The sequence below is a fragment of the Typopeltis vanoorti genome, chromosome 14, assembly GCF_054136105.1.
Source record: "Typopeltis vanoorti isolate ZY-2024b chromosome 14, IOZ_Tvanoo_1.0, whole genome shotgun sequence".
Lineage (NCBI taxonomy): Eukaryota > Metazoa > Arthropoda > Arachnida > Uropygi > Thelyphonidae > Typopeltis > Typopeltis vanoorti.
Window position 1 is genome coordinate 55,054,823 of NC_143562.1, and position 27,791 is coordinate 55,082,613.

The 27,791-nt window shown below is 38.0% G+C and overlaps 1 protein-coding gene across 2 annotated transcripts in view; it reads right to left on the minus strand.

Moving 5' to 3' along the window:
- The window catches only part of LOC150099489 (stomatin-1-like), a 104,448-nt gene that overhangs the window by 37,279 nt on the left and 39,378 nt on the right, over window positions 1-27,791 (minus strand). For both annotated transcript variants that reach the window (XM_090404374.1, XM_090404373.1), the window contains exons 4-5: window positions 18,954-19,020; window positions 7,273-7,355 (exon numbers count right to left, since the gene is read on the minus strand). In XM_090404374.1, coding sequence (XP_090260500.1) covers window positions 7,273-7,355; window positions 18,954-19,020 — 150 coding nt within the window. The remainder of the gene's footprint in view (window positions 1-7,272; window positions 7,356-18,953; window positions 19,021-27,791) is intronic.

The following is a 27,791-nucleotide window of genomic DNA, read 5'->3' on the forward strand; positions in this document are numbered from 1 at the left end:
TTGTCTCACAGTGGCTGAATAAATTCTCCTTTATCATGAGTATTCTCTGCTACCCCATCAATATCCAGAATTTAAGCAACACATAATGATTATCATTTAGTACCCATTAGGGAAATTAGTCAGCATTTCATCATCCCCAGCAGCTGAACTGTGTGTCTGGAGCAACACCTCACCCACTAAGTGTCAAACTGACTGCTACACAGGATTACCAAAGTCATCTGATATCATTAGCAGTACTCCTCTCATCTCTTCTGTCCTTAAAAATACAGGGTGTTCGGGATAAATTTGACAGTTTCGTAAGGAAAAAGAAAATCTTCTTTGTATCTATTAAATTTAATGAATTGACAAAAAAACATTACAGGCAGAGTTAATTACAATACTATCAACAAGATTTACTCAAAATAACCACCATTAGCATCGATCACAGCTTCAATTCTGCTTCGGAACCTCGAACAAGCTGATGCTACAGTCTCCCTGGGAAGGGCCGCAAAAACTGTTTTAATTTTATCCATTAACTGGGCTTTTGTATTACTGGAAGTGCGATTGGTGTCTTTTTCAACTGCACCCCATACAAAATAATCCATGGGGTTAAGGTCTGGGGAGTTTGGAGGCCAAACATTTGGACTGGTGAAGTCGTAGAAATTTTCAGACAACCATTTTTGACTTTTCCCAGAGGTGTGGCAAGGGGCCGAATCCTGCTGCCATACATACGGCCTACCATTGGCTACCCTTGTTATCCAGGGCTTGACTACAGTTAGCAACTCCACGAACAAAGCCCGAATTCCAATGCCAGGGTTCTTCAACACCTGTTCCTGCAGATTTGCGAGGAATTCTGCTGTACGAACGCAATCAGATCGTCTGCTAGGGATCTTTCTTCTTGCTACATCCTCGTAGTCACCATTGCAAGTCTCTAGTTCATGCCTGATTGTTTTTACTGTATTCAGGGAGCATTGGGCAGCAGTCGTAATATCCTTATTTTGATGGCGGGCACGAATCATCATGATACAAGTTATTCTCTTCCATGATTCAGGTGGGTTCCAGCTATCCATCCTTTCTGACATCTTGTATATGAATGAAGAAGGGTCCAAACTTTTAAATGAAGAGAAGTGTGTGTTAATACATGTAACTTACGGAAAAATATAATTAATTATAAATATGTCAAATTTATCCCGAACACCCTGTACTATTCCTTTACATTTGATTCCAGTTCCTACACCTGAGAGCCAGGTTTCACTAATGCCAACAATGTTAGGCCACAACATAGTCACCTAAGCAACGAACTCAACTGCTTAGTTTCTAATGCTCCTAGCATATGTGTACAGACATATTATGTTACCTCCATGCTTTTTCTTATACTTAAATCTACAGCCTGCTCGAACCAGTTGGGCAAATTTTCCCTCCCCAGACACACTCAAAATGCCTGAACCCAAAGCACAGTCCATCCCTTCAGCAGATTCATAACCATGCCCATTGACATTCATATCACTATTACATCTGCACATACTAGCTGAACTTACATATCCTCAACATCATTCTCTCTGAATTATGTCTCCTCCAATGAGTAATTTCTTTAAGCACTTGATTTGAAATCAATTCATATGCAGGTCATCCCTCGTTCTACCATCAAACTCAATCCATACATTCAAAAATTCACCCCATCCCATTTCTTCTACACAGCCTGTACATTGTAACATTTATCATCATAGCCCTCTTTCTTTACTCAATACTATCACATCTAGGTAATAATTTTAACTTTCTGAATTTTCTCTCTTGCTTCTTCCATCATGCCTTTCATATCCTCTCTCTCTCTCTTATACTAAATTTATCATTATTTAAATCATTAGTTCCAACAAGAACTGCCAACTCTTCTTTTCTATTTCTCAATGGCAATCATAACATTCTTTATTTTAGCTCCCATAAAGCTCGATGTAGTAACTCCTTTTTTTCTTACATTCTAACTGACTTACCTTTTTATTATCACATCATCATCATTGATAACCTACAAATTTCTGCACTTTCTTACCTCCTATTATTCTCTTTATTTTTCTTTTCCTGTCTTTGTTTCTGAAAACATTTCTTTGCTTTCTCTAACTCTCAGGTGAATTTTCTAATTATTCCTCTTAATCTGGAAATTTCATATGTTATTTTTCTTTCTTAATGTCATCAACCTAATCCTTCTATCTAATATGTCTTAAAATATATTAGCAAATGTACTAAATACAATAAATCAGTAAAAACCACAATAATATAGTAAAAACACCCTAACGCTAAAAAAAAACCACCCAATAAATAAAAAAAATTGACATCGTATAGGAGTTTCAAATTACACAACCACATTCAAAACAGCTTAGAACCAGACTTAATGTCACCATCTTGCATGGAGACATCTTGGATTGGAAACTTGCACTGCTTTCATTTAAACTGACATATCTCCAGCCTTTCTTGGCATAGCATTCTCAGCTTCAAAAGACTAGGTTTCCTTTTCCACTCAAGATGCCACATCACCTATACAACTTCTAACACAGTATAAATCATAAATCCCAAATCTATCATACCTTAGAATACTATTCTTGCATTTGGGGCTACTGCACCAAAAACCTTCAAAAAATGCTGTGTAATTCAGACACTCCAGTTAAATGATTCTTCCTTCACAGAATCATTCCATTTACTTTTACATACTCTGATTTTACCTTGTATCTCTTCTACTAATATTTTCATGGGCACTATTCTGCACCAATGGCTGCCACCATTCCTCCACTTTCCCTCAAGTCCTGGTCAATGTCTATTCACTGCTCGGTGCCAAACCTACCGAACCAACTTCTTGCCCTCTTTTTTTTTTCCTTTTTTTCTTCTTGATCACCTACTCAGACAAGGCACAGATATGATATAAGTTTTGGAATACCTCATGTGGAGTTAAAGCTAAAAAATAAATTAAGCAATAAGACTAAAAGGGGATAGATGAATTACATTGGAGGCCTGAATTGGCTTGAAATTCCACATTTTGTGCTTGGTCTCTAGAGACCACGTAAAAAATTAATAAAAAAATTATAAAAATTAATAAACATTTTAAAAAATCCTTAGCCTACCCAAGGTATTAATGTACTATAAGCTTAACCTTTTATAGGTGGGAGGGACACAAAAAATGTGGGAACCTTTAAATAAAATTAAGATTTTTCTTTAATCCTTTCAATAGTGTCTGGCAAAACAGAGGGACAAAAAATGAAAGTGACCAACTATTTATATTTTTGATATATATATATATATATCAGCTAAACAAAGCGCAATAAAAGAACATGCAGTACAAGAACTAAACCCTTTTTTATTTTGGTATATGCTACACTGTATTGTACAGTCACCTCTACATTTGTCTGCAGAAGTCACAGGGTATATCCAGACTGTGTATCTAGAAATCAATGTTCATAGTTGCCAGCTTGATCACATGCTTCACATTCTGGCAAAACAATCAAGTGAAATTTTAAGTATTTTATAGTATCTTACACCACCCACCTCTGAATATGTACTATATAAATGTCTGGAAAAACCGGTACTGTAACTTTCACCATTTCGGAGCATCTGATCAAATGTGTCATCAATACCTACTCAACAAACTGCTGAGGAACTAAGCAGCCATACACCATGATGTACCATGATCAATCAGATAGAATTGGTGTAGAGAAATCATGTCAGATTTCTCCATCAATGCAGGAATACCCTCAAGACTTTGTTCAATTGCTTATTCTCTTTCTCTTATACATAGATGACTCTCTCATTGATCAATAACCATACTCATAGTTTTGCTCATGATGGTATGCTCCATTCCTTCTACTTATTTGATGAACCTCACAGCACACAAATATGCCAAACACAAGATTTACATCCAGTGACTTAAATACATACCTTCGTTGCTATTCTTTAATTTGGTACTCTTTTTAACATTACCAAAACACAGTCCTACCTTTTTTCTCTTACATAAAAGATCTGCATTCACCTTCACTTACCTTTATCTGGTTATCTGTGTATAATCCTTTGATTATACACAAATAACCAGATGATAACCTTCTCAGCGGAGCCCATGTGACATAAGTAGTATCAACAATGTCCTTTATTGTTCAAACTATCTGGGTTTAAATCCCATCTAGGAGGTGAAGAATTTTTATAAGGACTTTTCAGGTGAAGGTGAGTTGGCCAATCTTATAAGAAGATGGCAAGATTTTCTCTCCCAGAATCTTGGATTTTTCATCCTGCAAAACAGCAAACTGACCAGAGGAACACAAAAAATTTATAAAAATAATATACAGGCCTCAAAGCTGAAGTGCTTCAGCCATAATTCCAAAACTATAACAGTAGCAGCAGCTTCCTCGACTTCAAAAAAATTTGGCATAATTTCTTTCTGAAGATGCTACTTTTTTTCCTTTTTCTGGAATATCGCTCCTCCATACACACTTGCTGATCAGAAAACCAATCTCCAATCCAGTGCACTAATCCAATCCTATCTGTTCCATTTTAATTGGCAGCTTGTCATATGGCAATCTATCAGAGGCTTTTGCAAAATCTAAATATACCACTGTGGATGCATCCACTTTGTCCAATGCATGTGTCACCTTATTATAGATAAATAGATTACTGAAATATGATCTTCAAGATATGAAAAATGAAATTACTCAAAGTTCTGAACACCCCTCTACATTCACTCACTTCTACAGCTTCTTCCTGTAGAAATACTATTTCATGCTGTTATAGGCCAGGGAATGCAGAGATTACTGATTGTGAAATGTTTAGGCAAATTAGTTGCCAGTTGCCGGCCTGACTGGCTGAGTGGTTAGCGTATCCGCTCTCCAGCCAAAAGGCTGTGGGTTCAAATCCCGCTGTGGGCATGGATGTTTGTGATTGTCTGTGGAAAAAACCAGTGGTGGTAGTCGGCAGTAGATGCAGTTGGTGTAGTTGCGGTCAGTTGATGGATCAAGTGGTGGAGACAGTTGTAGAGCACGTGCCCTCCCTCGATGAGTCTTTGGACTCCCTGGAGGTGTCAAATAATAATAATAATAAAAAGATGGTTCTGATGGGAGACTTTAATTACAGGAATATAGAATGGAAGGAGGAGATAATGTGTGGGAACAAGGAGAGTGAATTTGTTGAATTTCTGAGAGATAAATATCTTAAGCAGCATGTGACTGAAGCAACTAAAGGTTTAATGTTTTGGATTTGGTGATAACTTCACAAGATGTAGTTGTTAATAAGGTATTGACACTGCCGCCTGTTGGTGAGAGTGATCATGAGGTAAGTGATCACTCTCACCAAGTGATCATTTGGGAAGTGATAAAACAAGAAAAGGTTGCTGTCAAAAATGGATATATGTGGAAGTATAAAACAGGTGATTATAGGAAGCTCTGTAGTCATTTAGCATCAGTACGTTGGATAGATGAGCTGAGCGGAAAAGATGTTGACAATAGATAGTATATAGATAGTATCTGACAAAAGCAATGTATAACTGCATATCAAGGGTTAAGCAAGTAAATAGAGTAGAAGTGAAATGGATGAACAGTGAAATATCAAGCAAGCTGTGCTGGAAAAGAAAATGTTATGGAGGAAGAACAAGACAGTTGGTGGTGATCGGATCCATGAAGAGTATAAAGTGCAGGCCACAAATGTGACAAGCATGGTAAATAAAGAAAAGGTGCAGTATGAGAGGAGATTGGCTGGTCAGGACAAGGCAAACTCAAGGAAATTTTTCCACTATATGTTAAGCGAGAGAAAGAATAATTATGGCAGGTTGACACTGATGGATAGTCATGGCAGCAGAAGTCCATGCGGTTAGCCTAGTGGCTTTGCACTTTGCAACCATATACCTGGGGAAGGAGTGTCCTAGATTCGATTCCCATCGACGACGTGAGAAAGTTAAGGATCTTCCTCAGCCATAGCCATGTTAGCCAGTCTTGGGTGGACAGCAGGGTTTTTTCCTTCCAGTTTATCTAGAGTTTTTCATCCCGCAAGCAGGCAAACCGGTCTTCTGAACACACGGATTACAGCCAGAAATATTGACCCAGCCATAGGCCTGACTCGTCAGCCTATGCCGGTTCCAGAGCCTGGATAAAATTTGGGGGGATTCAGATGGTGCTGTACATTCCTGCAAAAAGGGGGAGGTACTGTACCATCACACAGAAAGGAAGGAAGATGGCAGCAGACTAGCAGTTGCAAAGGATATAGTGGAATTATTGAATGAATACTTTATCAGCATATATCATACTGGTGTATATGATGTGATGCAAATATATACAAAGGAGGGAAGTATAAAGAGAATTGGAAGTGAAAAAAATCAAAGGTGTATCAGGTTGGTTGGGTTAGATGTTAATGAGGCTATGGGAATGGATGACATATCACCAAGTATTCTTAAGGAATGTGCACCACAGTTGACTAAGCCCTTGACCTGGTTATTTAATATAAGTCTTGCAGTGGGTAGGGTTCCCAAGGAGTGGAAAGAAGGCAAAATAATGCTGCTCCATGAGCACGGTTCTAGGATAGAAGTTTCCAATTACAGACTAGTCTATATAACTGTGGTTGTGATCAAGGCATTGGAGAGATTGGTTAAGAACAGAACACAGGATTGGGTTGATGGCCATAGCATTCTTTATGATGGTTAGCATGGATTTGTAATGGGTAGGTCCTGTTTTAGCAATTGACTTGCATTTTATGATAGGGTAACAGGTGTGTTACATATATCCTTTTTCTACTTGAGAAGTCCACATTCCTGTTTCCAAGCAAGAACTTTATCATATTGATTATTTGCAACTATCAAAGGCAAAACTGACACCTCATCCACAATCACATTCTCTTCAAGTCCAGAACACTTGTTCCTTCCATTATATATTAAGATAATTCCCTACTAAACACACACACACACACACACACAAGAATTGCGGAAATTCACTATTTCTATTAGCTTAATTCTTCCTTCGAGTCTAGATTGCCACAATCAAAATCCCCATAATGATTGCTCTTTGTGTAATAATTAAGCTAATTTGGTTACATATTTCACTTATTTTCTTTCACATTTTGAGGTTTATTGCAAAACTATACTAAATATTGTGTCCTGCTGACCTTCTGCCTAACACCACATAGTTTGAAAGCTATCCTCTTATTTCCATCTTGGTTTTCTACCTATGTTAATATGAAATGCAGTTGTCTTAAATATACAAATAAGACAGTATTGTAGTACATTTAACAACAAGTAGACCATATAACTCAAAATAGTTCATTATCATAATTACAACTAACCTGCTGAGGTGGTAATGTGAAAGTATGCAGTCGAAGATCAACTGTTGTCCATTGGTCAATACAGGGTAATACTACCACAAAACCTATTAAAGATGCATAACAAAAAGAGTGAGAGTTTATACACACACACATATTTATATATAATATGTCATAGCTTAAATCTAAAAAAAAATGACTGTCTACTACACAAAGAAATTGAAATTTCTTTCTTTCTTTCTTTTTTCTTTTTTTTAAAAATTAAATGTGGACATCTCTAGGGCTGAATAACTTGGTCATATACAGGGTGTTCGGGATAAATTTGACATATTTATAATTAATTATATTTTTCCGTAAGTTACATGTATTAACACACACTTCTCTTCATTTAAAAGGTTGGACCCTTCTTCATTCATATACAAGATGTCAGAAAGGATGGATAGCTGGAACCCACCTGAATCATGGAAGAGAATAACTTGTATCATGATGATTCGTGCCGGCCATCAAAATAAGGATATTTCGACTGCTGCCCAATGCTCCCTGAATACAGTAAAAACAATCAGGCATGAACTAGAGACTTGCAATGGTGACTACGAGGATGTAGCAAGAAGAAAGATCCCTAGCAGACGATCTGATTGCGTTCGTACAGCAGAATTCCTCGCAAATCTGCAGGAACAGGTGTTGAAGAACCCTGGCATTGGAATTCGGGCTTTGTCATGTGAAATGAATGTTGCAGCCTCTACTATGAAGCTTGCACTCAATGAAGACCTCCGCTACTACTCATACAAGCGCCGCAAAGGTCAGCTGCTTACAGAAAAGGCCCGTGAAAAACGTTTGATAAACGCGAAGAAACTTCTAAGCAGAGTGAAACATCCTGCGGAACCACAAACAATCTGGTTCTTTTCCGATGAGAAAAACTTTTGCCAGGATCAAAATCACAACACGCAGAATAACAGATGGCTTGCATACAGTACAAAGGACATTCCTCGTGTAATGCAGACTAAATTTCCCCAAACTGTGATGGTTTTCGGATGTGTATCCTCTGAAGGCAATGTGATGCCTCCGCATTTTTTCCAAGAGGGCCTCAGGTTGACTTCAGATGGCTACGTGGGGTTGCTAAACACTGTAGTCAAGCCCTGGATAACAAGGGTAGCCAATGGTAGGCCGTATGTATGGCAGCAGGATTCGGCCCCTTGCCACACCTCTGGGAAAAGTCAAAAATGGTTGTCTGAAAATTTCTACGACTTCACCAGTCCAAATGTTTGGCCTCCAAACTCCCCAGACCTTAACCCCATGGATTATTTTGTATGGGGCGCAGTTGAAAAAGACACCAATCGCACTTCCAGTAATACAAAAGCCCAGTTAATGGATAAAATTAAAACAGTTTTTGCGGCCCTTCCCAGGGAGACTGTAGCATCAGCTTGTTCGAGGTTCCGAAGCAGAATTGAAGCTGTGATCGATGCTAATGGTGGTTATTTTGAGTAAATCTTGTTGATAGTATTGTAATTAACTCTGCCTGTAATGTTTTTTGTCAATTCATTAAATTTAATAGATACAAAGAAGATTTTCTTTTTCCTTACGAAACTGTCAAATTTATCCCGAACACCCTGTACATCACTTGCTTGGAAATGACTGGATGTTTAGTTCAGGAAATGACAGTCATTACAACAAAGCAACCAAGGCTGTAAGATGAATGTACTGAACTGCTCAACAAAACATTTAAAAAATGTGACATAACCTTCTGCAAGTTGCAATAAAGCAGGACAAAATTAGGCATGGTGGTATACAATAGAATAACAATGAAATGAGGAGACAGTGAGAAATGTCACACAGATATAAGGAATATTACACAGGAGCATATAAGAATTACCAAAAAGATCACATTACAGAAGTCAACATAATGTGCTTCAAAATATGGTCACATAATATTATTATTATTCAAACCTCCATGGAGTTAAGAGACTCATCGTGGGAGGTCCTTCCTAAGAAAAACAAAGTCTATCATACCACTCATTGAACTCATTGACCATTCTTGATCTCACCACTCTATCAGGCAATGCATTCCACAGTTCAACCACCCTCCACGCAAAGAAACTACTCCTCACCCTCCTCCTCACAGCTTCTTTTCGTAACTTCAAGGATGGCCCCTTGTCATCATCGCTCCTTCCCTCTGTTCCACCAAGTGAAAGAACTCCAAAGTGTCAATCCTGCAACTGCCTCTCGACAGTTTAAAAGTCTTGATCATATCACCGCTCCTTCGTCTATCCACCAAACTCTGCAGTCCACAATCCCTCAGCCGATCCTCATAACTAACATTGTACAGTCCTGAAACCACCTTTGTTATCTGCCTCTGTACCCTTTCCACAGTTAATTTATCCCCTTAAATTCTGGTGACCAAATTTGAGAACAATAGTCTAAGTGCGGTCTGATCAGAGTCTTTATAACGGAAGGATAACTCTTTTATCTCTGCAGGTCAGTCCTTCTCAGTATTGCAACAGTCCTCTGGGTTACCTTCACCACCTTTTCAATATGCTCCCTGAATTTCAGTTTTCTATCAATCATCATCCTCAGATCTCTTTCTCTCCTACTTCCTCCAGTACAGCTCCTCCAATCGAACATGCAGTCTCCCATCCTTGTATCCCAAACTTCAAGACTTTACATTTTGTTGCATTAAACTGAAAGTCCCATCCATTTGTCCATCTGTCTAGTTTATTCAAATTCTCTTGCAGGGCTGCCACATCGGCACTATTACTAATAACCCTTCCCACCTTCACATCATCTGCAAACAACTGAATATCCCCTTCCAATTCATTGCCATAAAGGTTAAACAATACAGGTCCCAATACTGAGCCTTGTGGGACCCCACATGTAACTTTCTGCCTCCTTGCTTGCCCTACCATACACAACTCTCGGATACCTATCAGACAACCAATTCTGAATCCAGTTGACTAGCCCCGGCATCTAAATCCATGTGCTGCAACTTAAAGTATCAGCTTATCATGTGTGGCCTTGTCAAATGCCTTTGCAAAATCCAAAAAAATGGATGTATATGCCATTCCCTCATCAACTGCTCTTGTCAATTTATTATAAAAGGCAATCATATTACTAAAGCAAGAATTCCCCTTTACAAATCCGATTCTCACAGATAACATTACCCTCATCTGCCCAACACTGTATATGGTCCCTCACTAATTTCTCCAATATCTTAACAACTACTGATGAAACACAAACTAGTCTATAATTTGACACTTCCAGTCTGCTACTGCCCTTATGCAATGACACTATCTTACCTTCATTCCATTCCCTGGGTACCTTTCCTGTAGCCAGACTTTCATTGAAAAGCCAGGTCAACAGAGCTGTCAGTTCATTAGCACATTCTCTCAAAACCCATGGTCAAATACCATCCAGTCCCACAGCTTTACTGACATCCAGAGTACTCAGTACACACTCTCCTCTTGCACCTTAAACCTTCCCTATCCCTCTAGTATTACAACCTATTTCTACAGGATGAAATACTCCAATAAAGTGTTCATTGAAAACTCCACTATGTACTCTGCATCAGTCACTCTATTCATATTTTTATCCAACAATGTCATTCTTGCACAATCATTTCTCCTCCTACTGGCCAAATAGCTAAAAAATTCCCTAGGATTTTCTTTGGATTTTAATGTCAATCTCTTCTCGTATTCCAGTTTTGCCTTCTTCACCATGCTAGTCACTCTCCTGGCCTGAGTCTTATATTCTTTATGCATCTGCTCTCCACCCCTCTCCTCATATCTCTTCCATAATCTCTTTTTCACATGAAGTTCCTGTTCGATATTGTTTGTCATCCACTTTACACTAAATTGTGTCTGCTTCTTCACTGGTGAAATACAGCTAACTATTGCTGCTAACAAATATTCCTTTACAATTTCTCAAGCACTAATGATATCTTGCTGTTCCAATTTCTTCCACCATGGAACTGTCCCAAGTTGATATCTAAAACTATTATAATACCCACCTTATAATTCCACATATGTTCCCTTTTCTTTGATACTGCATGTCTATTCATCTTCCAAGTCAAAACCACATGGTCACTCTCTTCAACTGAGGGGGGATGTCATCTCAGTTATTATCAGCTCTTCTGATGCTATGACCAAATCCAAAACTCTTGAGGTTCAAAGAGGTTCAAAACTGTTGAGCCTCTTGTTCCCTCTATTACATGTTGCCTAATACATTTGTCTCTCAAGAATACTAGAAATTCCATTCCCTTGTTACTACATACATTTTCCTCTTCCTAACTTATGTTGCTGTAGTTAAAATCTCCCATAACAATCATTCTTATTGCACTTGCCAAGTTCAACTATCTAAACATCTCCTGCTCCCCACCCTCTGTGCTCCTTAGCTTGTAGCAACACCCCACTAAATATCCTGTCTTGCCCACCTCTACCTCACACCATATGCTTTCAAAACCATTAGTATCAATGCCTTCACTCTTAGAGGACATAAGTCATTGCTTATCATAAGCAGTACTCCACCACCACGTTTTCCCTTCCTATCCTGCCAAAAAAATGATGTAACCTGTTACTTCTATTCCTGTTATTATATCATCCTCTGTCAACCACATCTCAGAGATCCCAATAATGTGTGTCCAGGCTGATGCTCTCAGTGACACCAATTCATCTCCTTTATTCTGGATACTCCTGGCATTAGTATAAAGCATAAAAATGTCACTGCTTCTATACCTATCATTATTCCCTCCACACCCCCACTGAACATAATTTCCTGGCACTGATGATGCAATATCATTGACCTATTTCTCTCACATGCTTCAAGAGACTACTATTAAAATATGGAGGGACAAATTTTGTTATTGAAACCATATAGTTTACTTGGGAAGGATAGGAGGAGAAAAGTTTATACTAGTCTCATTTTTGGCACACTGGTGCTCACTAGAGACTTTTACTGTATGGAGAAGGGGGGGGGGAAATTACACCAATTACTTCCATCTTTACTTAAACTTAATGTTTTGACTTTCATATCAATGTTATCATCTCAATTATATATATATATGTTAAAGATACCAAGAAATTTTATATACTTGTTTTTAATCCTTTTCCCAAGTAAGAAAAACAAAGTTTTGCACGTGAAATATATTCACGTCTGAGCTACTTGTATATTATTATTATTATTATTATTATTATTCAGGCCTCCAAGGAGTCAAAAGACTCATTGAGGGAGGTCCTTCCTAAGACATAAAGTCTGTCAAGACTCATCGAGGGGAGATCCCCCCCTGAGAAACACAAAGTTTATCATACCACTCTTTAAAGTCACTGACCGTTCTCGCTCCCACCACTCCATCAGGCAATGCATTCCACGGCTCAACCACCCTCCACACAAAGAAACCACTCCTTACCCTCTTGCTCACAGTTTCCTTTCGTAACTTCCAGGGATGGCCTCTTGTCATCACTCCTTCCCGCTGATCAACCAAGCGAAAGAACTCCCCAGTGTCAACCCTGTAACCACCTCTCAACAGTTTAAAAGTCTCAATCATATCACCTCTCCTTCTTCTATCTGCCAAACTCTGCAGTCCACATTCTCTCAGCCGATCCTCATAACTATCCTTGTACAGTCCTGAAACCATCTTTGTCATCCGTCTTTGTATCCTTTCCACAGTTAATTTATCCCCTTCAAATCCTGGGGACCAAATCTGAGAACAATAGTCCAAGTGTGGTCTGATCAGAGACTTATACAACGGAATGATAACCCTCTTATCTCTGCAGGTCAGTGTCCTTCTCATAATAGCAGCAATCCTCTGTGTTACCTTCACTACCTTTGCAATATGTCCCCTAAACTTCAGGTTTCTATCAATCAACCCCAGATCTCTTGTCTCCCCTACTTCCTCCAGTATAACTCCTCCCATAGAGTATGCAGCATCCCATCGATGTTTCCCAAACCTCAAGACCTTACATTTTGCTGCATTAAACTGACACCCCCATTCATTTGCCCATCTATCTAGCTTATTTAAATCCTCTTGCAGGGCTACCACATCTGCGCTATTACTAATAATCCTTCCCAGCTTCGCATCATCTGCAAACAACTGAATATCCCCCTGCAATCCACTGGCTATGTCATTGATATAAAGGTTAAACAATATAGGTCCTAGTACTGAGCCCTGTGGGACCCCACTTGTAACCCTCTGCCTCCTGGAAACTGCTCCACCATACACAACTCTCTGATACCTATCAGACAGCCAATCCTGAATCCAGTTGACCAATCTGACATCCAGACCCATGTGCTGCAACTTAAATATCAGCTTATCATGTGGCACCCTGTCAAATGCCTTCGCCAAGTCTAAGAAAATTGCAGTATATGCCTTTCCCTCATCTAATGCTCTTGTAACTTTATTATAAAAGGCTAGCATATTGCTAAAACAAGAGCGTCCTTTCACAAATCCATGTTGATTCTCACAGATAACATTACCCTCATCTGCCCAATGCTGTACACGGTCCCTCACTACTTTCTCCAAGATCTTAACAACTACTGATGACACACAGACTGGCCTATAATTAGACACTTCCAGTCTGTTACCACCCTTATGCAATGGCACTATCTTACCTTCCTTCCATTCCCTGGGCACCTTTGCCAAAGCCAGACTTTCATTGTAAAGCCACGTTAAAGGTATTGTCAATTCGCTAGCACATTCTCTCAAAACTCGTGGTGAAATACCATCCAGTCCCACAGCTTTACTGACATCCAGAGTACTCAGTATCTGAAACACACTCTCCTCCTGTACCTCCAGACCTCGTACCAGTCCTATCCCTCTAGCATTAAAACTGACTCCTCTAGGATGAAATACTCCAATAAAGTGTTCATTGAACAATTCCACTATGTCCTCTGCATCAGTCACTCTATTCCCATTTTTATCCCACAATATCATTCTTCCACAGTCATTTCTCCTCCTACTGGCCACATAGCTAAAAAATTCCCTAGGATTTTCTTTGGATCTTAGGGCCAATCTCCTCTCATATTCCAGTTTCGCTTTCCTTACCACACGAGTCACTCTTCTGGCCTGTGTCTTATATTCTTCACCCATCCTCTCTTCACTTGTCTCCTTATATCTCTTCCATAGCCTCTTTTTCGCATGCAGTTTCTGTTTAATGTTGTTTGTCATCCACTTTACTCCAAATTGCGCCCTCTTCTTCACTCGTGGTATACAACTTACCATTGCTGATAACAAATATTCTTTCACAATTTCCCACGCACTGGTGATATCCCGGCCGTCCAATTCCTCCCTCCATGAAACTTCCCGAAGTTGACGTCTAAGACTATTATAATCACCTGCCTTATAATTCCACATAAGTTCCCGTCTCTTTGATACTCCTGCATGTCTATTCATTTTCCATGTCAACACCATATGGTCACTCTCTCCAACTGGTGGGAGAGACATCAACTCAGTTATTATCAACTCTTCTGATGCTATAACCAAATCCAAAATTTTTGAACCTCTTGTTCCCTCTGTTACATGTTGCCTAAGACATTTGTCCCTCAAGAATTCTAGAAATTCCATTCCCCTATTGTTACATGCACGTTCCTCTCTCCAATTTATACTACTGAAGTTAAAATCTCCCATAACAATCATTCTTCTTGCACTTGCCAAACTTAGCTGTCTAAACATCTCCTGGTCCCCATCCTCTGTGCTCCTGGGTCTGTAGCAACACCCCACTAAATATCCTGTCTTGCCTACCTCTAGCTCACACCATACGCTCTCAAAATCATTTGTCTCACTTCCTTCCAAATTCTCCACTCTTAGAGGACATAGGTCATCACTTATCATAAGCAGCACCCCACCACCACGCTTTCCCCTCCTATCCTGACGAAAAATGCTATACCCAGCGACTTCTATTCCTGTTTTTATATCCCCTTCTGTCAACCACGTCTCAGTGATCGCAATAATTTTTGGCCAGGCTGATGCTATCTGCGCCACCAATTCCTCTCCCTTATTCCGGATACTCCTGGCATTAGTATACAGCATATAAATGCCATTGTTTCTATACCCAGCCTTATCCCTTCTAGACTCCACTGGGCTCAGTGTTACCTGACATTGTCTCCCTTCTCCCAAGTATCCATTCCCACAAGAGGCCACCCCTGCTATCATCCTCCCTGGGACACACTGACTCATTCAGAACAGCAATCTCTCCAGATGCCTACGTCCTTCCTCATTCAAATGTAAACGGTCTCTCGCATACAACTCCTCTCTTTCCTCAAACGCACTCCAAGCATCCACATATACCAGTCCTCTCTTGTCACACATTCTCGCTATTATGCCATTCAATATCACCGCTCTTCTGCTCAGCTCATCATTATCATACCTAGGCAACACGCACACTATTTTTCCTCTCTCTGTCTTCTTCCGTACAGTCTCAAGCAAAAATCTCATATCTCTCGCTGCCCGACTTACATTACCACTCAAGTCATTCGTTCCTACCATCACAATCATCTCATCCACCCTTTCACCTCTCTTAATTGCCATAGCCACCCTTTCTATTGTTCCTCCTGGCAAACACTCCTCACGCATCCTATCTTGAACACCACGGATCATTGAGTCGCCATACATTATACCTCTTACCATTCCTTCGCTCCTATTGTTTCCATTCTCTCCTCTTCTTTCATTCCCATACCCCTCTCTTCTACTGTTTCCATTCTCTCCTCTTCTAGCACTCCCATACATCTCTCTCATTCCCTCTCTCCTACTGTTTCCATTTTCTCCACTTCTAGCACTTCCATATCCCTCTCTCATTCTGTCTCTCCTACTACTGTTTCCATCCGCTCGTCTTCTAGTATTCCCATACCTCTCTCTCATTCCATCTCTCCTACCGTTTCCATTCTCTCCTCTTCTAGCACTTCCATATCTCTCTCTCATTCCGTCTCTCCTACTGTTTCCATCCTCTCGTCTGCTAGCATTCCCATACCTCTCTCTCATTCCCTCTCTTCTACTGTTTCCATTCTCTCCTCTTCTAGCACCCCCATACCTCTCACTCATACTCCTTAAATTCTCTCTCTCTCCTACTCTGATTTGCCTTGCATTTATCTCTTATATATAGAGGCTAATGACTTCATATCACTTGCCTTAGTATATATCCCATACCTATCATTATTTCCTCCAGACCCGACTGGACTCAGTGTTACCTGATGTCGTTCTCCCTTTCCCCAAGCACCCATTTCCACAAGAGGCCACCCATGCTACCATCTGCCCTGGGAATTCTAGTTTCCCGGCACAGATGATGAAATATCATTGACCTATTCTCTCACATGCTTCAAGAGACTACTATTAAAATAGGGAGGGAGGAATTTTGTTATTGAAACCAAATGTAGAAAGTTTTTTACCTTGGTTGTAATGTACGTTAAAGATACCAAGAAATTTTATATACTTGGTTTTAATCCTTTTCCCAAGTAAGCAAACAAAGTTTTGCACATGAAATATATTCACGTCTAAGCTACTTGTATATAGAGACTAATGACTTCTATATGAGATATATATGACTCCTGCATGACTTCAATCTTGGTATCTCTCCTGGATCTGGCTCCCACCGAAGAGACCTCAATAAAGGTCAAAACCAGTCTGAGCCATTCCTATTATGCATTGCATTATGGGATACCCTTCCTATTATGCATTGCATTATACAGGCCTGAAAGGGGGGAGTGTGCTTTGCATTATGGGATACATACTAAGGCAAGTGATATGAAGTCATTAGCCTCTATATACAAGGTAGCTCAGACATGAATATATTTCACGAGCAAAACTTTGTTTTGCTTACTTGGGAAAAGGATTAAAACTAAGTATATAAAATTTCTTGGTATCTTTAACGTACATTACACCCAAGGTAAGAAACTTTCTACATATATATATATATACACACACATACACATATACACACACACATAGACTGGAAGCTGAGAGATAAAAAATAAAACACTGTTTTAATTCAGCACGACTAGTTTCATCTTTAATATATATATATATATATATATATATATATATATATATATAAATAAATATATATTATTATAAGGTTTCAGAAACTTTTGTTTCTGACATAACTATTAAATACAACATATTAAATAGTAGGACATGACACTTTTTCATTCAGTTCTTTTAAATTTCCAAGATTATTCAAAGAATTATGTGAAGATTTCCTACATCAACTAAATCTTAAGAAAGCTAATTCCATATCAATCTTTGGAATTCAGGAATTAGTGATTTAAAAAATGAAAAATGAACATTTAAATGTAGTGACTATTTCTTAAAGATAATTATTAAACAGAAATATCACTATTACTTGATTTTAAACATGATTTTTAATTGATTTTTAACTGATTCAAATCATTACACTGATTGTTTATCTTTCTGGTAGCTGTTCCTTCAATGATGCTAGTGTTACACTAGCATCATTGAAGAGAGATATAAGCTGGAAAGTTTAGTAATAAACTTTAATTCTTTTTTTTTTGCCCTCAATGTGTCTATCACTTAAACCATTTGTAATAAGGATATTTATTATCCAATAATATATAAACAATACAAAGTTGGGGAAGATGATGATAAGAACAAAGCTGATATGGAATCCCTGCAAGCTGACTGGTTTCATGGGCAAATGATAATGAATATCAGCTAAATATGGCTAATTAAGATTATACATTTTGGAGGATACCACAGACAAAATATTAATGGGAATTGGCTGAAAAGTGGTCAATGAAATTAGAAACTGGGGAATGGTGGGGAAAAAGTTCAGGGACCACTTTGCTAAGCTGATTAAGTTATTACAGCAGATAACTGCAATGTTAAAGAGAACACTAAGTTTCAGGAATAAGGATGTTGTTCTTTATTCTTCTTTACAAGGCATTGATAAGATTACATCTGGACTACTAGTCACAGACATGGTTACCTGGGCTCTCTACAGATGGGGAGACAGTAAAAAGGATCCAGAAAAGTGTAATCAAGTTGGTAAGGAGATCTTACAATACAAATACCAGTGAGATTTTGTAACCTATAGCAATGGGAGAAGAACTCAAGGTCATCCCCTGAAGCTGAGTAAGTTGTGATTAGGAAGTGGATATAATAAATATTTAAGCATCGTGTGAAAGATGGACCCTCCCTGAATGAATCCTTAGACTCTCTGGAGGAGACTGCATAATAACATCAAATTATATATCCTCCTAGAAAAAGACTTGAAAATGTTAGTTATTTTTGCAACTTGAGAGGAGAGAACCATGTTAAAATCAAAAAAGCAAAACGTAGTCGAGTGGACTACAGTGCATCTTAAAAATACTATGTTCTTTAATAAAATCTTTTTTATTTGACTTCATCAACCAAATGTGTCAGCTTTTATACAACTACCAAAGCGAATGTAAAGACACATTATGCATAAAGACACATATAACACAGTAGCATCCTTAATAGGATATTACTGTTGCATGAATATATGATTATAAAAACAATCATAAATGTGTAAAAGAATACAACGATTTTTTTTTCTTTTAAAATCGAAAAAGTTGAAAAGTCAAACAGATATGATTATCAATTTTTTTTTTAAACAGACACATAAATACAAAATATGATTTGTGTGACACTTGCAAATATTTCAATTTTGGATAACAAATGACTTACTGTATTAATTAATACTAACAGACAATAAATTTAACTATCCAAATCAAATACAAAAACATACCTGGACCTTTAACAGGCTGCATCTTTCCTAATCGAAATATTATTATCCTTTCCAGAGATAGAACTCTCTGAAACAGTTGAGAAAATTTTGAATAAAAGAATATCAATAACATAACAAAAAGGGAGGGGGGGGGATTAAATCCTTCAAAATCATTATGATTATTTAATGATTATAATAATTATTAGAACCATTATAATCACTTTTATGATTAATTCTTTGACAAGAATATTACATTAAAAATATTACCAATGCTATTAACCAAAATTATAGTATCAAAAATAGTCAAGCTCCTTGACATCTGAGATTTTTCCAGAATACCACATATGTATACAAAAGTATTCAAGATCAGAGGTGTGTACTGATCAGAACACACAAGAGCTCACTATCATTCTCAGAGATTCTTAGGTCTTTTTTTTTTTTTTTTTTAGCATGATGAATTCTATCACCTGTAGGATAGAGCACTGACATCACAGGCTGCACATGATCTAACAAAAGGCACCCTTTCAAAATTACATTACCATCAAAAAAAGGAGCAATTATCAACCTTAACAAGACATCATACAATCACTGTCAATTAGAAAAAAAGTTTGATTCAGTGACCATATAACCTTTCTTCACCAATCAATGATCTAAAAAACTTACTGTGTGAGATAGGGATTTCTCAACAGGAATAACTGAATATCCTTTTCAGTACCTCTATTCTGAAATGAATATATGATATAACCTCTACCATAGCTTTTCTATTTGTAGAGGCAATATTTTCAAGTCTTCATATAATGAACAATTTAGGTAGTCTTCACTGACACACCTGCTAAAGTTGTTACTTTAATGGAAGTATATTTAAGTCAAATTTATGGTATAATGACAGTTATGCCTTATCATGCTCTGAACTATTGTACTCTCAATACTCTAAAACAGAAACTGATCATTGTGACAACACTACAAGGAAGTCTCCATTTTGTCTGATATTGTATCACCAGATACCATCAAGTGATAGAGTTAAAATTGAACTGAGATTAGTACCAAGGCTGTGAGGGGAGCGTATTATGTCTGTAATTCAATACATGTGTTTCACTGGTTTTGTTCTGAAGAATGAAGAGAGGGGAATCAGTTTTGATAAGAAAAGCCCTGCCATCTCCACATAAAATTATGTTATCAGATGAAAATCCATACCAATAACTATCTACCTCACAAGTTGTCCATCTATTTCTAACTCTAGGGTCTGAGAGCCTTATGAATTCAGAAAACGTACACTATGTTGACAAAAGTATCTGGACACTTTATGCATGCAAATTTCGTATACTACCATATGCAAATATTCAGAGAGTGTCTGTGTAAGTCTGGTAATAAAAGGTGGGATGTGCTACATGGTTTGCACTGTACTTGATATCAAGATGCCATGTTCAGCTGAATTGACACACTTTCAATGTGGGATGATAGTTATTACATTAGTGGTCTTTTTGTCCATAACACTGCTATCCGTCTCAGTATACTGAAATTCACCACTGCTATGTCATTCATAGATGGAAAGTTGACAGTGCTACCACAATAGGAAAACATGGGGGGGGGGGGGGGGGCACTGACTGAGATCAACAAGCTCTGTCATGGAATGTTCAAGCATCCCATATGTCAGGGGTGTTCAACCCGTCGATCGTGATCGACCGGCCGATTGCAGAGCAATTTTTGGTCGATCTCTTGCGTATTCCTCCTTACAAATTTAATTAAAACTGAAATTATTTTGTATTATTTTTAATTCGCTTTAAGTGTATTGCTACTGTTTATTTATTTTTCGTTAAAATTGTCAAATCAGTAATTTTCTTATAAGTCCGGGTAAATGAATTAATTTGGATCAGTGGAAGTCAAACAGCAAGCCGAGTGAATACAATTATAAGCAAAGTGTAAAAACTCGATTGTAGCTTAAATATTCCAAAGCACATTACATAGATTTTTTACTTAGGTTAAGTCCTATGTGAATATTGTAAAAAAATAAACTTTGTTTCTCGGTATAGTTTGTAATAGATGTTTTTGTAAATAACTCTTTTGAAGCTAACTGTATATACCGCTTTAATAAGAATATCTTAGAGTGTTAAAAACAAAGGCAATGTTTTTGTCACCAAAGCTGTACATGGCCGCATTAGAATGATTGTTATTGAAACTTGTATGTATGAGAAAGGCTTGCAGGTTCTAAGTGTAAACATCTCCGAAGTCAGTCAGAAAGAGTTCAAACAACTTTCCGATGGCCGGAAAGTTGTTTGGTAAAATCAAAAGAAAGCGGAGGAGAACAAAAGGCGTGCCGAACTTGAAACTTAAGATGAAAGACTCATACCGATTCTTTGGAGGTTGCCAAACTTCGTGCGAGGTCTCAGAGGAGGCCTAATAAAAAGTAACTGAAGCAAGCAGAAGGGGTCCTAGTTCCAGAATTGCTGTCAGAGAGGAGGCTGCCCAGTCCAGAGTCACCGTCAGAGAGACTGCCCAGATTCACGTTGTTTGAGAGAGGAGTTTCCTGCTTCCAGAAAGGGGCTTCTCGGTTCGAGACGTCGCTAGAGAGAGAGAGAGACTACTTCTAGGCCGCAGACAAGGTTTCAAATTGCCGAAAGGAAGAGTTCCAATTGCTGGAGAAAAGTTTCCTGGCCAGGTTAATGTCAGACATTCACCAGTGTGTTGCATTTTCATTACAATTTGATGAATCAAACGACTTCAATGATATTGCTCAATTAATGGTATTTATTCACATGGTATTTCAAGATTATTCAAGTAAAGAAGAACTTTTGAAAATTCTACCTTTATTGGGAAGGACTAGGGGAGAAGACATTTTTTCGGCATTTGATGAATTTGTGAAACAACACAAACTTCCACTTTTTAAACTTGTGTCTATTACTACTGATGGTAGTAATGATAGGTAATAAATGCAATGATAGGTAATAAAATAGGCTTCATTTCATTATGTAAAAACGATGACAAATATCCAGATTTTTTAACGTACCACTGTATTATTCACCAACAAGTACTGTGTAGTAAAAGATTAAACACAAAAGATGTTTTGGATATTACATTTAAAATTGTAAATTCTGTTCGAGGAAAAGTCCTGCAACGGCGGTTATTTAAATTACAGGCAGATGATGATAGGGAACTTCTGTTGTACAATAATGTTCGCTGGCTCAGCAGAAGTCAATTTTTAGAAAGATTTCTTGTATTAATTAACAATATAAAAAAATTTCTTGATGAAAAAAGAGATATTTATCCACAATTGAGTGATAGAAGATGGTTGTTACACTTATCATTTTTAGTAGATTTTTGTACGAAATTAAGCAATTTAAATTTAGAGTTATAAGGTAGAGATAAAAATTTAATTGACATGTTAAGTTCAATAAAAACTTTCCAACAATACTTACTTTTATTAAAGAAAAATATAAATGACCGCGAATTTAAACATCTCTCATAATTATTAAAATTTTTTTAACAAAATCAAGAAATGCTTTGCTATGATTTAAAATAATTTATTTGTGAAATAGAATTAGTTGAGGAAGAAATAAATTCAAGATTTAAAGATTTTAATAAAACTGAAATGATTGTATCTTTTATCAATAATCCATTTCAAGAAAACTTGAACATCACAAAAATTTCAAATAAAATTAGTTGGCTGTTTGATATAAACCAAACTGAAGTAGAACTTGAGATAATAAACATTCAGAATAGTTTACATTTAAAATCAATAAACAATGAAGTTATTTGGAAGTATGCACATGAAAAATTCCCAATATTAACTGATACTGCGCGAAAAATTCTGTCGTGTTTCAGATCGACATACAGGGTGTTCGGGATAAATTTGACAGTTTCGTAAGGAAAAAGAAAATCTTCTTTGTATCTATTAAATTTAATGAATTGACAAAAAAACATTACAGGCAGAGTTAATTACAATACTATCAACAAGATTTACTCAAAATAACCACCATTAGCATCGATCACAGCTTCAATTCTGCTTCGGAACCTCGAACAAGCTGATGCTACAGTCTCCCTGGGAAGGGCCGCAAAAACTGTTTTAATTTTATCCATTAACTGGGCTTTTGTATTACTGGAAGTGCGATTGGTGTCTTTTTCAACTGCGCCCCATACAAAATAATCCATGGGGTTAAGGTCTGGGGAGTTTGGAGGCCAAACATTTGGACTGGTGAAGTCGTAGAAATTTTCAGACAACCATTTTTGACTTTTCCCAGAGGTGTGGCAAGGGGCCGAATCCTGCTGCCATACATACGGCCTACCATTGGCTACCCTTGTTATCCAGGGCTTGACTACAGTTAGCAACTCCACGAACAAAGCCCGAATTCCAATGCCAGGGTTCTTCAACACCTGTTCCTGCAGATTTGCGAGGAATTCTGCTGTACGAACGCAATCAGATCGTCTGCTAGGGATCTTTCTTCTTGCTACATCCTCGTAGTCACCATTGCAAGTCTCTAGTTCATGCCTGATTGTTTTTACTGTATTCAGGGAGCATTGGGCAGCAGTCGTAATATCCTTATTTTGATGGCCGGCACGAATCATCATGATACAAGTTATTCTCTTCCATGATTCAGGTGGGTTCCAGCTATCCATCCTTTCTGACATCTTGTATATGAATGAAGAAGGGTCCAAACTTTTAAATGAAGAGAAGTGTGTGTTAATACATGTAACTTACGGAAAAATATAATTAATTATAAATATGTCAAATTTATCCCGAACACCCTGTACTTGTCAGAATCCACTTTTTCAAATATGAACGTCATAAAAAATCAATTAAGAAACCAAATTACAAATGATCATTTGGATGATTGTCTGCGATTGGCCACTTCTTCATATCAACTTGGCTATGAAAATATTGTGAGGTCCAAACAATGCCAAATTTCACATTAACTTTTCTTTTTTTCTTTTTAATCAACCAGCATTTCCTGTAACTTGTGAGTTTGTAATCAATCTGTTGTTTTTTCTAACTTTGGTTTTCCAAAATAGAGAAATAAATATTTTATTCCAATATATTTGGGTTTTTTTTTTGTTGTATTAAAATATTTGTTGTATTAAAATAATTAAAAGTGATAAATAAATTTTTAAATACACAAATAAAGTTTTTAGTTGTGTACTTTTTTAGTTGTTTATTTTTAGTTGGTTATTTGTGCGAAATCAGATATCAGGTTGGGGGAACGTGATCTATATAAGAGAATAGATCGCCGAATAACTTATATATAAGAGAGTAGATTGCCGAATAACTTTTTACAGAAAAGTAGCTCGTGTAGTAAAAAAAGGTTGAACACTACTGACATATATCATCAGCCGTGGGCCTCACAGTCAACCTGGAAAGTGCTGCAGGGACATCCGTCAGCACTGGAACTGTCTGCAGAGAGTTGCATGGAAGAGTTGTTGTGAACAAGCCACACATCATCCCACTCAACACCAAATGATGTTTGGATTGGGGTCTTTCATACTGCTCCTGGAGATGATTGATAAAGGGTTCTGTGGAGTGACGAATCACTGTTTCCAAATATTTCACTCTGAGGGATCATGTTTTGGAGATTACCCAGGGAACAGTTTTGGCAGGACTGCATCATTCCAATCATTCAGAAGGCCTGGTCAGAGGATCAAATTCTGGATGATTAGAGTAGGCCTGTCATAGTATCCATCTATAAAAAGGGAAATAACTGAATATGAAAATTACAGAGGAATTGCTTTAATGAATGTTCCTGGTAAGATTTATACAAGTATACTTTAGAAAAGACTATGAAAACTTGTGGAAGAAAAGTTTGGAGAAGAAAAAGCTTGCTTAACCAAATAGAATTTGTCAAGATCAGATTTTCTCTTTAAGACGAGCAGTTGAGAAATCATGGGAATTTATCAAGGAACTGTAGTTAACTTTTGTAGATCTGGAAAAGGCATATAACATTTCAAAATGCTACTGTTATATGGTGTAAACAGGACATAATATCAAGTAATATAGTCTATATTTGATGTTATAAGTCAGCAGTTTGAACTGATGGTGGTACCAGAAGATAATCTGATGTTAAATCCAGTGTTAACAAGTATATACATTGTCTCAACGGTTATTCATCAGCAATATGGATCTCATTATGAAGGAAAGTGGTATTAAACCTGATATAAAAATTGGAGATCTTAATCTTAGCTCTTTGCTTTATGCAGAGAAGTAGAACATCATCTGCAACATTTCATGACTAAACTGAATAACTGAATTATGTATGAAAATTAGCAATATTATTATTATTATATAATAATATTATATTTAGGGCTACTCCAGGGAGTCCTTAGACTCATCGAGGGAGGCCCTAAACATCATGTCCACACAACTGTTCGATATTCTCACAGTATCTATCATACCTTGACTTGAACTCGTTCACTGTCATAGCACCCACAACAGACTCAGGCAGCTTATTCCACTCGTTTACCACTCTAAAATTAAAGAACCCAGCTCTAACACCCCTGCTAACCACACTCTTGCCCAGCTTCCATAGGTGTCCCCCTAGTTCTCCCACCACCAGTCCTGATCTCCAAAATATCCTCTGAATTAATCCTATAGAATCCTTTTAGCAATTTGAATGTCTCAATCATATCTCCCCTTTTCTGCCTATCAACTAGTTTCTGCAACCCACAAATCTTCAACCCATTCTCATATGGTTCATTCCATAGACCTGCTATCATCTTAGTCACTCGCCTCTGGATCCTCTCCGCCGCCTCCCCATCAAGAACGAACCGAGGTGACCAAATCTGGGCACAGGTCGAGATGAAGTCTTATCAGGGCTCGGTACAGAGGTACAATAACTTGCTTGGCTCTGCTCATCAAGGTATTTTTCAACAACCAAGTGAGTTGATGAGCTGATTTAGCTAATTTTGCAATGTGCCCCCTAAACTTCAACTCCCTATCCACCAACACTCCCAAGTCCCTGGCCTCATCAATCTCTTGGAGTACAGTTCCACCAATGTGGTATACTGCTGCTAATCTTTTCACCCCAAAATGCATAACCTTACATTTTGTCACATTAAATTGACATCCATTCTCCTTAGCCCAGAACTCCAATCTATCTAAGTCATCCTGCAAGATTTTGACATCTTCTGCATTCACTATCGCCCTACCCAACTTTGCATCATTAGCGAACAAATGAACTGTTCCTCTTAGATCCTTCCCTATATCGTTAATGAACAAATTAAACAACAGTAGTCCAAGAACAGAACCCTGCGGCACACCACTAGTCACAGGCCGTCTTTTGGACTCTACTCCTGAATAAACTACTCTTTGATATCTCTCCATCAACCAACCACTTATCCATCTCACCAACCCTATTTCCATTCCCATATGTTGTAGTTTACGGATTAGTATTCCATGTGGTATCCTGTCAAACGCCTTTGTCAGGTCCAGCAGTATCACTGTAAACCCATTTCCCTTATCCAGTTCTGCTGTCACATTGTTATAAAACTTGAGCAAGTTTCTCAGGCATGATCTACTCTTTACAAAGCCATGCTGTCCCCTGTGCAGTATTTCATTTTCATCAATCCATTCCTGTATTTTTCCCTTGACTACTTTCTCCAAGACCTTGACAACAACTCCTGATATGCTGATCGGTCGGTAATTTGCAACAGTAGCCTTGGATCCTCCTTTATGCAGTGGAACTATTTTCCCCCTCTTTCCACGCCTTCGGGACTAAACCAGACCCAAGACTCAGATTAAACAACATGGTCGAGGGCACTGATAATTCCTTAGCCGCTTCACGCAAGACCCGTGCCGGTATACCATCCAATTCCACAGATGTATTCACATTAAGGTTCTGTAATAGACTATTCACCTCCACTTCATTCATCACAATTCCCGTATAAACTAATGGTTCCTTCATTTTTTCAATGTCACCACCTGGATGATATACTTTTGCAAATTGCATGCTCAGTAACTCCACTATATCGACTGGTTCGGTGACCTCCTTACCATCGTCATTCCTTAAAATCATTTTGCCACGTACAGTTTTTTCTTGCTTGTAGCATATTGAAAGACCTGTTTGGGATTCTCTTTTGCTTGCATAGCTAGTTTCCTTTCATAATCGGCTTTTGCTGTTTTTACCACACTCGTTACCCTTCTGGCCTGCACTTTATACCATTCGTGTGCCTGCAGGTCACCCCTTTCTTTAAATTCCTTCCACAGATTCTTTTTTTGCAGCTCAAGCTTAATGGTGTTATTCATCCATTTAACTCCTACTTGTTTTACTATTCGGACCCTAGGTCATAACCTCCTGTAAATACTCCTCCTGTAATCAGCCATAACCTCCTGTAAATACTCCTTGACCACTTCCCGTGCTCTATCGACGTCCAGCCCTTGCAGTTGTACATGCCATGGCACTGATCCAAGCAATCTCCTAAGCTTGTCAAACTTGCCAGCATGGTAATTCCAAATATACCCTGTCTTAATCAAAAATTCCACACCTTTAGCCACCTCCCAGGTCTGATCACCTTATGATCACTCTCACCAATAGGTGGCAACATGGTCATATTCATTACCGTCAAATTGTGAGATGCTATTACCAGGTCAAGCACTCTCACACCCCTAGTATTTTCAATTACATGCTGTCTCAGATAGTTATCCCTTAATAATTGAATAAAATCCATTTCCTTCCTCACACGTGTCCTCTCCTCCTTCCAATCAATGTTACCATAGTTGAAATCCCCCATAATAATTACCCTCCTTCCACTCATTTCATCAATTTGTTTATGCATACTATCTCCACCATCTATTCCATCACCTGGTCTATAGCAGCACCCAACTGTATATTTTATTCTGCCAGTCTCAATCTCACACCAAATAGCCTCAAATGAGCT